The sequence below is a fragment of the Balaenoptera ricei genome, chromosome 6 (genome assembly GCF_028023285.1).
Source record: "Balaenoptera ricei isolate mBalRic1 chromosome 6, mBalRic1.hap2, whole genome shotgun sequence".
NCBI classification, from domain to species: Eukaryota; Metazoa; Chordata; class Mammalia; order Artiodactyla; family Balaenopteridae; genus Balaenoptera; species Balaenoptera ricei.
This window is the reverse complement of record NC_082644.1, coordinates 25480561-25495965: the sequence shown is the minus strand read 5'-3', so window position 1 is coordinate 25495965 and position 15405 is coordinate 25480561. Positions and strand designations below refer to the sequence as shown.

The 15405-nt window shown below is 43.1% G+C and overlaps 1 protein-coding gene across 2 annotated transcripts in view; it reads right to left on the bottom strand.

Moving 5' to 3' along the window:
• FAM120A (family with sequence similarity 120 member A) overlaps nucleotides 1-9178 on the bottom strand; it is a 103303-nt gene extending 94125 nt beyond the window's left edge. For both annotated transcript variants that reach the window (XM_059927063.1, XM_059927064.1), the window contains exon 1: nucleotides 8670-9178. In XM_059927063.1, the coding sequence (XP_059783046.1) occupies nucleotides 8670-9143 (474 nt within the window). In that variant the 5' untranslated portion in view covers nucleotides 9144-9178. The remainder of the gene's footprint in view (nucleotides 1-8669) is intronic.
• Between the last annotated feature and the right edge of the window lie 6227 nt (nucleotides 9179-15405).

The window sequence follows — 15405 nt, the reverse complement described above, 5'->3', positions numbered from 1 at the left end:
ATGAAAACTCAACCCTCCAGTAATACTCCTTCCAGTATATTTTCCTACACTAATTGGCAAAATACCAACAGGGTAGCTTCAGTTTTTCCAAAGAAATAAATTTATTCTAGAGACAAGCGGGAAATACCAAGTAACCAGGGTAAAAAAGAATCACATTTCTAGATCACAGATCCTTAATTACTGTAGATTTACCATCACCTTTGCAGATAAATCAGTGTGCCAAGTTCAACTCTATACTGGCCCTAAAATGCCGAGAAACAATGTTTGATAGAGCCACGTATAACAAGGGAGAAAAAAAAGATGGCTAAATGCAGCCCATTTCCCTAAGCAGTCACCCCTTTGATGTCTTCAACACAGCTCCTAAATTAACAAGCATAAAGGGCTTACTCAAAGATAAAGCCTCTGTGCCAGGTGGCCAAGCTGAGACTACTTATCTGTGGAACTGACTAGACTCTGGGTTTGCACACAAACTTTCTACCATCTTTCTGCCATCACTGCCTTGCACAAGGTGACTAACTGGTGAGTCTGGAATTGATTTATTTGTCCATTTCTCAAATATATTTTGAACACCTACTACATGCCAGTGTTCTAAGAGATGGATAACATAATGTTCTAAGAGGTGGTCATCCATCATAGGACTTACTTGCTAGAGAAAACATAAACATAAGTAAAAAATAAACAATTCTAGCTATATAGAGACATTTGGAGAATTTTAGAATATTACTATCTGAACTCTGATTCATTTACATCTAACTGTTCTATTTATAAAACTTTGTCTATAAACCCATTGGAAAATAAATCTAATTTTTCAAATTCTAAAGTATCGCTTCTTTAGGGTGGGGGTGGAGAAAATGGGTGAAGGAAGTCTAAATGTACAAACTTCCAGTTACAGTTGACCCCTGAACAATGGGGAGGGAGATGTTTAGGCAAACCAACCCTCCACGCAGTCAAAAATCTGTGTATAACTTTATAGTTAGTCCTCCATCCACGGTTCTGCATCCATGGACTCAACCAACCACAGATTGTAATATTTACTATTGAAAAAAATCCACATATAAGTGGACCCACACTGCTCAAACACGTGTTGTTCAAGGGTCATCTGTATAAAATAAATAAGTCATGTGGATGTAATGTACAGCATGGAGAGTATAGTTAACACTGTATTGTATATTTGAAAGTTGCTAAGAGAGAGCTTAAAAATTCTCATAAGAAAAAAAGTATAACTATGTATGGTGATGGATGTTAACTAGACTTAATGTGGTGATCATTTCACAATATATACATATATTGAATCATTATGCTGTACAGCTGAAGCTAATATAATGCTGTATGTCCACTATATCCCAATTAAAAAAAAAAAGGAACTCCTCTTCATATTACATGCTATTTATTCCTATGGTCAATTTCTTACTAAGGCTGGAATGTGTAGTATGTTTTAATTAATTTCTTTCCATTGTATAAATTCTAATTGTATAAAACAAAATGAAGAGCAATGTGGGTCTAGAAATATATAAGAGAGAAGGTGTGTGTATGTATGTATCTTATTTAGAAAACTAAGCTGTATTCTTTTTTTTTTTTTTTTTTTTACTTCTCTCCCTGGTATACTTAGAAATCTCTATTTCAAACATTTATATGGCTTTACTAAGGCCCAAAGCTTAGAATTCTTTGACTTGTTCACACAAGGATTTCCTAGCCTTGGCACTGGTGATATTTGGAAATGGATAATTCTTTACTGTGGGGCTGTCCTGGGCATTGCAGAATGTTTAGCAGCAACCCTGGCCCCTGCCTCTAGATGCCTGCAGCCAGTATGCCCTCATCTGTGACAATCAAAAATGTCTCTAGACCTTGCCAAAATCACCAGCCCTCTAGCCCCTGTTGAGAATCACTTACTGCTCTTCACTGACTAAACAGATTGTCCTATGGCATCAAAGAAAGTTCCAAACGTGACATGGGAAAATGATGTAAACGAGCCCCCTGCTTCCACTAGAGTAAACTCCTTAAAGGATTCCATTCTTTTCTGCTATATTCACTCCTCCACACCTGGCCAATAACAGGCACTCAATGTTTGCTAAAGGGAGAATGAATCATCACTGGAAACCAGAGAAGAGAGAATAAGAAATTTAAAGTAAGAAAACAAATCTTACTTAATGGCCATTGATCCAGGTGTTGAAAGAAAATAATTAAATTTGCCTATATAAATAGAACAAAGTAAATTTATGATTAAAAAGTTGAATGACTATACTAAACATAGGAAATACAGGAGGAGTAAAATTAGTCCCTGGCCTCAAGTAGCTTAGAGTTAGTGGGGGAGATACATATGAAGGTAGCTATAATAAAGCTGTTGAGATGGGCTTTGAGGTAGAACCAAAATTCTGACAAGCGAAAGTGGGGTAGACAGAGGAAGACATCAGTAGAGTTGGGAAATGGACATTTCTTGGGCAAACAGTGAACAGTCTGCTTGGGAGCATTTTAAAACTATAATAGAAGAATTGTGAAACTGAAGGAAGGTAGAATGGATTCAGATTGCAGGAGGGTCTAAAAGCCTGAATAAGGAGTTTGGATTAATGGTTTTGTTGACAGTGGTTGCCAGGAGAATGACTCACCTGAGGACCCTGCAGGCTGCTCTGACATTGTGTGCAAGATGAGTTCCACTGTTGACACTAGGCATGGGGGCCTGGTCAGATCCAGAGGCAATTGTGACTACTATCCACAGTAAGACACAGTTTAATATAATGGTATTTACCCTTAATACATGTCTTGCATTCTACTTTTTACTCTATTTTATTCTGCGTGAATTTTTCTAAATGCTAATAAACACCCAATAATTTGGTTTCACAACCCACCAGACCTTTTTGGTAAACTTGGTGAGTTCACATGTTGGGAATACTAGAAATGAGAAACAGAAGTGTAAGTAAGAGACTGCTGGGCTAGAACTGACGTGTCATATTGCAGGGACTGGCAGGATGGAATGATAAAAATGCCAAAGATGACTCTAGGGTGGTAAGTGTAACTCTGAAATAGGTGACCATCAGGCTCAAACCAGTTAGGGCTAAAAGTGAAATCAGAACAGACTGGGAGAAGAGACAATTGTGGAAAGTGAAAGGAGAATGAAGGGTATATCAGTAGAAGTCAGGCTCTAGGGGGGACATGCAGTTTGAAGTCTTAAAGGTGGTATCATTCTTCCTGCTAATTATAGGGAACAAACCCTAGGGTAGCTAAAGTGAAATTACAATAGTCACTAGAGGTGAGTAATCTGAGATCAGATTAGAGAGGAGAATAGTCAGTTTGTGTGTTGAATGGGATATGGGAGAAGTAATCTCTAAGTACATAAAACCAGCTGCTCAAGTCTTTGAGAACAGTAAAACGTGCACTGGAAACTGTCAGATGTTGAAAGAATATGTGCATAGTATTAACCTCAAAAGAGGTAATATGGGTAATAATGAGAAGAGTATATAACAGAGAAAGTCCACAGAATTATGGCATTTATGGAAAGTCGTATTTCAGTAACTCCAGGAAATGGAAGTGCTTTGATAAACAAAAAAGCTTCAACAATGCAATGTTGAAGGGAAGAGGCAATGGGCTTTGGTAAGTCTAACTTTAAACCTAAAAAATGGGTGATAATTGTTGATAAGTATCAGTGCTGAAGTCACAAATTGGTGGCTCAAGATCTGAATCTAGCCCGGAGTCCATTTTCCTTGGCTTAAAGGTGTTTTTTAAATGGTATAATTTCAAATAAAAATCTGGATTTCTGACTTTCTTGAAAAATCTGAAGGTCTGGCAATGTTGGCTCTATAGTCTTGTAAGGCATTTAAAATGTGCACACTCTTCAATCTATCAAGTCTGTGTGTGCATACCATTTGTAGGGGATAGATAGATAAATCATACACTATGCAGGCATTAAAAAGAATTAGAACTGTAAGTATAGACATGAAAAGATTTTTTACATACTTAGAAAAAAACAAATTGCTGAATAATGTAGTGATCACATTAATGTTAAAAACTAAAACTATTTTGATAACATATGATATATAATATAAAATATACATAGGCAGCTGCTGTGGAAAATAGTATGGTGATTCCTCGAGAAATTAAATATAGAATTGCCAAATGATCCAGCAATTCCACTCCTGGGTACATACCCCAAAGAACTGAAAGCAGGGACTCCCAACAGATTTTTGTACACCCATATTCACAGCAGCACTATTCATTAGTCACAACAGCCAAAGGGGGAAGCAACCCAAGAATCCATAAACTAAATGTGGTCCATCCACAGGATACAGTATTATTCAGCCTTATAAGGGAAGGAAATTCTGACACAACATTACAATATGGACGAACCTTGAAGACATTATGCTAAGTAAAATAAGGCAGTCACAAAACTGGTACACTTGAAGAAAATAAATATTTTAAAATAAGTATTTTAAATGTATGGCTGGTTTGAGTTATAATGTGGTCAATTCTGAATTGTAAGTATTCCCTGATCAATTAGAGAGCTTTAAGTATAACAGTATATTGCTAGTTTTCAGTGTCTCTTGGATAGAAACTGTGCCACCTGGAAAAAGCAGCAGAGGCGTTTGCTATCAGATCTGACCTGAGAGTGAACTGCAGGTAGGCACACCCCACAGCATTCTTGCACAATGAAACTGAACTTTGACTTCAGCACACCACTTCCCTCTTGAAGTTACTGGTTACTTGTCCCCAGACGTTGCTCAATCAGCAATCCCGTTTCTTCCCATATTAACAAAACACTGAGGGCTAAATGAGACAGCTCTGTGAGAGATGACCTAGCATGGGACTGGCACCCTACAAAGTATACAAAGAAAGAGATCATCATCCCAAGATCTCAGGCCACAGCCTAATCTCACATTCTTCCAGTGACTTAAAACATGAGCTCTGCTTTATGTAAGATCTCAGTAAATACCCCAGAGTACCAATTCAGGATAAGATTTCAAGGACTTCATTATAAACCTGTACACCAACACCACACGTCTTCAGGCAGAAACATTTAGTAAAGCTCCAGGCATTTAATGCCACCAAGATTTTTAAATCAACATCAGTCCTCACCAAGTTTCAAAGGTTATGATGACTCAAGGCACACAAGAGGAAATGCTCCTAGTAACTAACAGAAGCCAAGTTCAGGCCGGGCAGTTTAATGACCTGAACAAAATTAGCTGATGTGTGGGCCAACTTCTAATGGTTAAAGAAATGCAATTATTACTTTAGCAAAGACATACTCTTCTAAGCCAAAAAAGATTTCTCTAAGCAAAGCTGACAGGAAATTAAGACTTTCTGCCAGTTTACAGAACCCTGGAGACGACCAATACGATGGTAGATTTTTATAAGAAAAATGCCTCATGTGCCCAACATTATATATAGTGAGATGTTTGCATCAATTCCTTTGCCAATTTTTATTTAACCTTTAAAAAAAATACAAATATCATACAGTAAAATTAACTTTTATTTACTTTTGATGTATAGTCCTATGATTTTACAACATGCTACCACCACTACCGTCAGATTACAGAACAGTTCCATCACCCCAAAAAGCTCCCTCCTGCTGTCCCTTTATATTCACACCCTCAGGCAACCACTCCTCGGGTCCCCATCACTACAGCCTTATCTTCAAGAGAATGTCATATGAATAGAACCATACCTTTTGAGCTTGGCTTCTTTCACTCAACATGAAGCTATAAAGACGCATCCGAGTTGTGTGTATCAGTAGTTTCTCCCTTTTTATTGCTAAGTAGTACTGCACAGTACCATAGCTTAACTATTCACCTATTAAAGGATATTTTGGTTGTTTCCAGTTTTGGCTATTATGAATAAAACTGCTATGAGGATTCAAGTTCAGTTTTTGTGTGAATAATAGTTTCATTAGGAAAATACCCAGGAGTACAATTGCTGGACCACATGGTAAATGCATTTTATAAGAAACTAAGGGAGCTGTTTTTCAGGGTGGCGTGTCATCTTGCATTCCCACCAGCCACGTGGGACGATTCCAATTGCTCAGCATTCTCTCCAGCACTTGGCATTGCCAGAATTATTTATTTTAGCCATTCTAACAAGTATGTAGTGATATGCCATCATGGTTTTAATTCACGTAACCATTTAATGGGCATTTTTTAAAAAACAGTACACTCCCTTCACTCCCTTAGAGAATGCTGAACATAAATTTTTCTGGCTCAAAATCATCCTCAGAGAGTAAACCATACCACCCTCAGGGGCTACTGAAGTACATAGGGTTGCTTTCTTTTTTCTAAGGAAGCCCCAGAATTATGTGTGTTTTTTATAGCTTTTTCTATCTTCTCCCTTGTGAAGTGTCACTTCCGTCTATTAATGGTACGCCTGCCTGGCAGACTTTCCTCTGCACCCTTTTCTCAAGCTAAGTTTAGAAATAGATAACGAAGCTTATCAGAATTACATCTGAAAAGGAGAGGGCAGTCTACAAGGGAGAGAAGTTGATTCTTCAATGAGGAAACAGAAAGCTTCTTTGTTTCCTTTTTGGGTCACTATACCAAAGCTTCCTGACCTCTCATTTGGCTGCTGAGAAATTTTTAGTAGTTAGATTTCTTAGGCATTTTCCAAAAAGGTGAGGCTGCCAGTTAAGTGTCCACCAGGGAACTGAGTCATTACTATATTAAACTGTACAATTAACACTATATTGTGATTCTATATAAGGAGTTAAAAGCTTATCTAAAGCAAAATAATTATAGACTCAATTATATCTTGAGTGCAGAAACCTAAGTGGAAGAAATGATCTTAAATCTAGTTTCTTACTCACTTACTCACACATTAGTCAAAATTCTGGGCACCCAGCAGGTAAGTGAGACATTTACAGGGGCACAAAGATAAACATGAAGAAATTTTACAATTAAAAAAGAATTTAGCAGTTCTTTCAAAAGATACAGCGACTGTGTACAAACACTGACTCTAATCCTAAGTAAAATTCAGTGTTCCTTTGAAAGCCACTTGACTAGAAAGCTCATTGTCTTCCCAGTAGCAGTTTCCATCTCTGAACAAGATAAAACTGTTAACACTCAGGGCATCTTCTGGAGGTGGATCACACCTGGGAGTCGGCACTGTCTTACTTCTCAGAGAGCCCAGGCTCCAGGGCAGAAAATGCCAGCAGCAGTCCCTGGCTCTCAGCCGAACTTCCCCAGGGACGCAGGCTAGGTCTCTGCCATACTCACAGACCAATCGCCGCTCTTCCAGCAGCCTCGACCCGCAGACTTAGAAACCCTGTCACCAATTGCAACAGGATCGGGGTGGGACTTCCGCTATCACTTTAGGCTTAACCACCACCATCTCAGCACAGGCAAGAGCAATCAGGAAGTTTGAATTTCACAAACTTTGGGAACAAGCACAGTTTCAAGAAGAAATAAAGGAATGACAAACACGTTGGAAAGCAGAGTGGCAAAAGTCAGAAAACCAAAACAGCCCCCCTAAAACTTTTAAACAAAGAACAATGAAAAAGGAAGCAATCAAAACTCAAGTCAAGGGTCATTGATTTGCATGTTATCTCTGCCGTGGCTGCTAGGTCCTCAAGCACTCCTTGGCCTGGGTTCAGGGAGGAGACCTCTGCCAAAAGCCCAGCAGAATGCCGGACAGTCAAAGCTCTGATTACCTGAGTGCACAGCCCAAAGTGGTGGAATCCTCACTGTGCAGAGAGAAATAAATCCTGTAAACTCTGATTCACATTCTCTTTGCCCTGACTCTGAACTACTCTCTTCACATCAGATACACAGAACCAAAGACTTTTTCACGTAGACTCTTAAGTCACAGAACTGACAAAATTTCAGCATGTCAAACTTTATGATTCTTTGAAATCTAACACACACGAAAATCCGACAATTTCTCTAAAAACTGTCATCTTCCAGGGAACCTGGACCCAGCCCTGCGTTCTCAAGAGGAGGCTAACTCCACAGGCCTTGCCCAGGTCACTGCCCCCAGCTGAGCCGGGGTGACAGCAGTAGGCAGACCTTCCATCCACCCTCAGTGGCTGGAGACCCCTTCCTGTCGCCATCTATCCCACTTGCTCCCCAAAAAAACCTGTTGCTGTTCAAGCCCTGCTAAAGGAAAACCAGCGTCTCATAAAAGTTCAGGTTAGTAATCTACCTGCTTCAAAGAGTGGAGGAATACTCCGGATCTCAGCGATGGTGGCACTGCACCCTCCAAGCCTGCAGCTATCCGCTGGTCCTAAGGTTCTCAAACGGCCTGGAGCAGCCGAAGTCCCCAGACCCCGGGCACTCGCAGCCGCCGGCCGGGCTCCAGGCCGCGCGTCCATTTTGCAGCAGTTCAGACCAGGAGGGGAGAGGCGCCTGCGGTCCCCAGGACCCAGACCCCGAACCCGGCCCAGCTCCAACTTCAGACCCCGGCCCGCCCCGAGCCCAGACCCCGACCCGCTCGGACCCCAGACCCCAACCCCGGCCCAAGCCCGGACCCCAGACCCCGACTCAGGCCCAGAACTCTGGCCCGCTCCTTCTCTGGTCCCCCAAACTCCAGTCCAACCCCGACCTCGGACTCCAGATCCCGACCCACCCTGACTCTGAATTCCAGCTACTCCGGCCCCACGCCCACGCAGACCCCAGCCCAGCCCCGGCCTCCAACCCCGCCCCCGGCCCCCAGGCCCACGCGGACCCCGGCCAGCCTGCCCGCCCGGCGGGCCGCACCTTGACGTGGAAGCGGATGAGCGCCAGGCGGATGCAGTGCGCCATGCAGACGGGTGGCAGGAACCAGACCTTGGGCGGCGGGGTGCCCTTGTTCTGGACATGGCTGACGATCTGCTGCGCCGTCTGGCGCTCGTTGCCCTGCCGCTTGACCCACTCGTGCAGCCGCGCCTTCTCGAGCGCGCCGTTGAAGAAGACGAAGAGCTCGATGTTGCCGCCGAAGCAGGCCTTGGCTAGCGCGGCCAGGTAGCCGAGCATGTGGTTCCACTGGCCGCCGCTCACCCAGTCGGTGTAGAAGCCGCCGTAGAGGCGATGCAGGCAGTTGTCGGCGTCCACCAGCAGGCGCAGCGGCGTGTGCGGAGGCCGCTGCCGCCCGCCGCCCACCAGGCTGCCCCGGGCCAGCTTCTGCAGCTCCACCGGCACCACGGCGCTCGGGCAGTGCTTCTCGATGTAGTCCTGGAAGCCCTGCACGCCCATGGCGGCGGCGGCGGCGGCGGGCGCGGGGCGGCGGGGCGGCGGGGCCGGGGGCGGCGGGGCCGTGGCGCTGGCCGGGGCCGGGGCGGCGGGCTCTAGGGGGGGCCGGGCCGGGCCGCGGGCGCGCTCATGGCCGCTGCTGCCGCCATGTGCTGCCGCCTCCCAGGGCCATGGCGGGGAGGGACCTGCGCCGTGCGCCGCTCCAGGCCCAGGCCAGGCTGAGGCGGCCTCGCGCGGGCGGGCGGGCGGCGGCGGAGGGGCGGGGCGATGCCAGCTGACTTACGTGGGCCGGCGGAAGAGGCGGAAGAGGCGGTGCCGCGGCTGAGCTGCCGGTACACCGCACTGAGCGGTCGATACACTGAGGGCCGGGACTCCGATCCTGAACCCCAGTCCGAGACCGAGGAGGACAGACCTGGGAGAGTCCGCGAGGTCCAGTCCAGGGAAGGGGGCACCGGGCCCAAGCGGCGCCGCTGGGCCTGCGCGAGCTCCCGGGAGGTCTCAGAGCGGTGGCCTCATCTCGTCCCCTTCCTGGTCTCCCAGAGCTGGTCACCCGAGGAGGCCACATCCCCGGCTCCAGGATCTGGTCACCCCGAGACGGCCTTATCCCCGGAAGCCGGTCAGGCAGCCCTCTCCCCGTACCCGCTCGGAGCCGGTCACCCCGAAGAGTCCGCGTTCGGTCCTCGGGATCTGGTCACCCTGAAGAGGCCTCATCCCGGAAGCCGGTCACCCCGAGAAGGCCCCGTCCCGTCGTTGGTCACCCTTTGGAAGCCCCATCTTAGTCCCCGGGTCTAGTCATTCCGAGGAGGCCCTGTCTCGTCCCCAAGGACCGGTCACGCAGAGGAGGCCCCTTCCCATCCCTGTGCCCTGAGAAGCCCTAATCCCTGGGGTCTGGTCACCCCAAAGAGGTCCCGTCCTCGTCCCGGGAGGGCCAGTCATCCCGAGGTGGGACCAGTGCCCTGGCCGGGGTGGCTGCAGAGGGAAAGTGGGCAGGCTGGTCAGGAACTGGAAGTCGGGGTGCATCTGGGAGGGAGGAGGGAGCAGAAGCCACTGTCCCCAATGGAGAAAGGAATAAGTCTCTGCGCTGTGTCCCCAAGTGTAGTTACCGAGTTTTAGAAATGATCACCTGCTCTCTCAACCTTAATCGCGTTGGTATCTTTAATTAACTTGGGAAATAACTCTCCAGACTTTTGGTTGTTCACAAGGAGTGGAGTCGTAATTCTGAGGAAGTTGGAAAGGTGGCAGATTGACCCCACTGCCCGCTGGGTTTACTGCTTTTCTGGGAGAAATAGGGCGGTGTGAGCCGGGACCCTCACTGGAGCTCCCTTTTAGGTAGCACGGTTCCCTACAGGCAGATCTGACTCAACCCACTCAAAGTGGTTTCACTGTCTGAAGGAGCCTCAGGCTCCCCTTTTTCATTTTCACACCAGTAACAGATTTCATGGCCCAGACACTGAAATGACAATCTATAATGTAGTATACAAGTAGCCTTAGTGTCAGATAATCACCGAAGAGACTTTAAAAACAGTAGATCTGTTACAGCATGTGAAATGCCTCCTTTCTATTTAGTTCCAACTGTGGAATGCCTATCTTCCCTAACTCTCGCTTTCCTGAGGCTGTGCAAGCCCTCCTAAGGAAAATGATTTAAATCCTTGCTGTAGTAGCATCTTCTGGAAGGAGATCCTTTCATGACTTCTGTCCCAGAGCTCAGCAGTAATTGCTTTTTAAATGAGGTTAATATTATAAGTATATTATGCTTCGATAAAATGTTTTTTAAAACAGATTAATGTCTTACAGAATGAAGCATTTAAAAACTCAGAACTCTTTGAAGTTTGGAAGTGGCGTTTTTACTTACCTCCAATCCTCCTGTCTGTTCTTTTTTCTGGAGAAACCTCTGTAGAGGAGCAGGCCCAGACAGCAGGTGCAGAGCAGATGGAACCTGCACCCATGTAGGTTCCAAGAAGCCTCCATACTCTCTGTCCCCGAAAAGGCAAGTTGAATTTTTCCATTTCTTATAACTTCACCTCAAATATAGGCCAGTATGATATACACATAAGTAAAATGCTCTTGGTATTTTGATAAGTATGTTTAATTTTTAAAAAACAGACTTTGGCAAGTTAAGCCACTTACTCATACACAAACTTAGAGATGAAGCCAGGATTATGTTATTTAACCATTTAAAGCCACGTTAAATACTGACACCACAAATATTCAAATTTCCTTCTATAATCCACTGTAGGTACACAAGATTAGGAGTAGTAATTTTAGTCACTCATTGTAATTTAATTTATAGCATTGCATTCCATATTTACTTTTGCTATGTACTGTTTTTATTTCTTTTAAATGTGCTTGCTTTTAACATTTTAAATGCTTTGGTGCCAGTGTCTGGGGTTCTGAGAATAAATTTATTTTCATCTTAAGACAGTATAGAGGACTAAGGTTCTGGAGTCAGACTACCAAATTTGTCTAGTCCTACCTCTGTGCCCTTGCATAAATTACTTAATCTTTTAAAACCTTGCTTTCTATCATCTGTACAATGAGGATATTAATAGTATTTACCTTCCAGATTATTATAAGGATTAAATGAGACAATTTGTATGCTTACCACAGAGTAAATGTCCAATAAATGTTGGCTTTTGTAACTATTACTTCCACATCCTATAATTGTATAAACTTTATCCTTAAGAACATGGATCAGTTATCTTACTTTTTGAAACCTTAAAATTCATTTTCATAAGTATAAAACATAAATTGATTTATGCTTACTTTCCCTATTTAAGTATGTGTTCACATTAAAAAAAAAAAACTCGTATGTTTTGAGTAACATTATTAGTGGCTGGCAAGATGTTTGGCTGACAAATATTTTATATAATCTTCAAATTCAGAGGTTGGTTGAAGTTAAATTTTTTAAGTATCAAGGTAAAAGGAAACATCTGTATTTAAAATTTAATAAAAATTAGAATATCTTCTTGGGTTCACAATATATGATAACTAATGGTTGGGGACTTTCCTATTTGCAACCACCTTTATCTTTGGACATTTCACTTACAGCATATGAGAAAACTTTTAATTTCACTAAGAGATTGCCCCACAAGCAAGAAAAAAATCTGAAAAATAAACAAAAATGCTAAAAAGGACATGGCCCCATGCTTTATAAAAATTACAAAAAGAGATTTCGGAAAAAAGTTATGATTAATAGACAAAGAGAGCCAGCCCATGTATGCAAAAATTACTGGTGTGTGGAAAACCAATGACAGAAATACTTATTTTCAGCTCTTTCACATTTTAGCCAATTTAGTTTTGATCAATTAATCTATAGCCCAATGTAGGAAAATATTGTCTATCTTATTTACATGATTCTTTCCCAATTAAAGTGTTTTGTAGTAGAATGATAACTTTACTTAATATTCTACTTAGCTGAGGCTTCTATCCACTAAAAGGTTAAGCTTTCAGTGTTTCAACTAAAGTGATTGAGACCCATGTAAACATTAGCATATAGTAGGAGAACAGCAGGCTGGGGCGCAGGCTGGGGCTAAGCGTGAAATGTGTGACCCTGGAAGAGAGCAAATTAATCTCTGCTTGGGATTTGAACATGTAATGTTTACCTAGCACTAAGCTCTAATCTGTTAATTGATTGTCAATTTAAATTACCTGGAAGAACACACAGGTATCTCTACAGTCTTGAGGATTTTGTAGTTGTTTTTGTTTTGGTATTCTGGAATTAAAAAGTGTTTTTTGTCTTTAGTTATGTGGATTAAAAGTCATGTTCTCTTCAGAAGTATGAATACATTTTCTCCTTCAACCATAATTTTTTAAAACAGGTATACATTATAGTTTTAAATTGTACGTCAATGGGAAAGTATAAGTGAATTTCAATAAATGCAAATTTCTGGGGCTTTTCAAGAATAGAGGGAGTTTCCAAATGCGTGGCTGACAAACATTTTATATAATCAGCTGGTTACCATCTCAGCTGAAGGGTTACTGTACTCCTTCATTACTAATTTTCTCTTCCCTATCTAACAACAACTGGGAGCTCTTTGGTGCCCATTCTTTCTGAAGTCTGTAAAGGATTGTCTGTGTCCCCTCTCCACCACTTGTGGAAATACACAGAGGCCTTCCTGGCATTTCTTGTGTATCCAAGACCTCTTCCTCTCCACATCAGTCCTTACTGACACGAGGCATCAGTCTGCCTTGACTCCCACCCTCATATCTGGAAGGTGCTGAGGAGTAAGTAGACAAACATCCATAGGGATTCTTTGGAAGACAATACTCAGTTGGGCATATATTCTCTCATTTGAATAGAAGAACTTTATAGTCATCCCTTACATACTACCTTATGGAATCTTCAAAAAATAATTTTTTTTTTGGCCGCACCACACCACACCGCTTGCAGGATCTTCAACCAGGTATTGAACCCACGCTGCCTGCAATGGAAGCTCAGAGTCCTAACCACGGGACCACCAGAGAATTCCCCCTCCCCAAATTTTTTTAGTAAACTAAATCTTATTTTTAAACATGATATAAATCAAATGAAAATTTTATTTTTTTAAACCAGGAATCTCCATTCATAAGTACAAAACCATTTTAAGATTTAAGTAGAGACTAGTTATCATTAAATGGTCTATTGCATTTGATAAAAACCATAAAAATGTTTCTGGTAGGAGCAGTTCTCTCCCACCAGAATATGAAAAGCACCCAGCCCTGACAGTGCTGGAACACATGAATCTGACCTCCTCCAGGGTGTCTGGGGCCTCAGACAGGTGAGAGCACATAGTCATTCTCTGGAAACTGAGCTGAGGCTCCTGGCACAGACTCTGCTGCCAAAGGAAGAGGTCAGGCTTGCCTTTGGAACTACAAGAATGCAAGTGCCTCTGGAAGACAGGGAGAAAGTTCTGCCTTAAATGCAGATGCCCTCAGGGTGGAGCAGTAGCCTGAGCTTGGGAAAGAGCTGAAGGCAAGAAACAGCCCCTCCTCCCCTGCCCATCACTGCCTCCTCCCCCTCCCTCACTCCTTGCGGGTCCCAGGTAGGTGGTACAGGCAGCACTGGCCCAGGACGGGGGACTGGGGCCTAGAGCTCCATCTTCCATTTCAGTGCAACCCGGAATAAGGATTTCAGCACAGTCATGAGACAATGCCTGTTAGTCTATCTATCTTTTTTTTTTTTTTTTTGAAATTCACGTTCTTTTATTTATTTATTTATTTATTTATTTATTTATTTATTTACGGCTGTGTTGAGTCTTCGTTTCTGTGCGAGGGCCTTCTCTAGCCGCGGCAAGCGGGGACCACTCTTCATCGCGGTGCGCGGGCCTCTCACCATCGCGGCCTCTCTTGTTGTGGAGCACAGGCTCCAGACGCGCAGGCTCAGCAATTGTGGCTCACGGGCCCAGCCGCTCCGTGGCATGTGGAATCTTCCCAGACCAGGGCTCGAACCCGTGTCCCCTGCATTGGCAGGCAGACTCTCAACCACTGCGCCACCAGGGAAGCCCAGTCTATCTATCTTATAACAGATACCTACAGTTTTGTCAAACCAAGAAGCACTATAAATATAATATTTTAAAATAAAAATTTCCATGTCCCTAAAAAAGAAAAGATTATATACTCAATAATCTTATCCTAACATTTATGTTCCTTGAGCTACACTGTTCAATAGAACTTTCTTTGATGAAGGAAGTGAGCTGTACTGTCTAGTATGGTAGCCACTAGCCATAGCTGGCTATTGAGCACTTGATGTATACAACTGAGGAACTAAATTTTTAATTTTATTTAATTTTAATTTAAATAGCTACATGTGTCTAGTGGATACTGTAGCAAAAGATCTTAATTCCTAACAAACTGAACAATTGCATCAGTCTGGCCCCATATTAGATTACATTTAATGTCTCCAACCTGGTGAAAAGAATATGGCTCCTTTGCTGTTAATATGGTAAGCAAGTACCTGGATTGACCATTTCACCAAAACAATATACAACTTCTGAGAAAGATATCTGGATATCTTTAGGAAGGGAAAAGGAATGCTGAATGTCCAAAATAGATATATGTTCATGACATGCATGATAAGACCCTTCCTATACCCTGTCCTTAAAAGATATAGACACTGTAAAGCCATGCCTTCTGAATTTTAAGCCACTGATTATATACTGAATCACTGGTGAGCTACGTGTCTAAAGAACATGTCCTATTTTTATTTGATCCATTTTTCTTTTTTTCTTTGCATTTATTTAACTCACTGCAAATTCACTTAACTACCCTAAGAAATCGATATCTATAT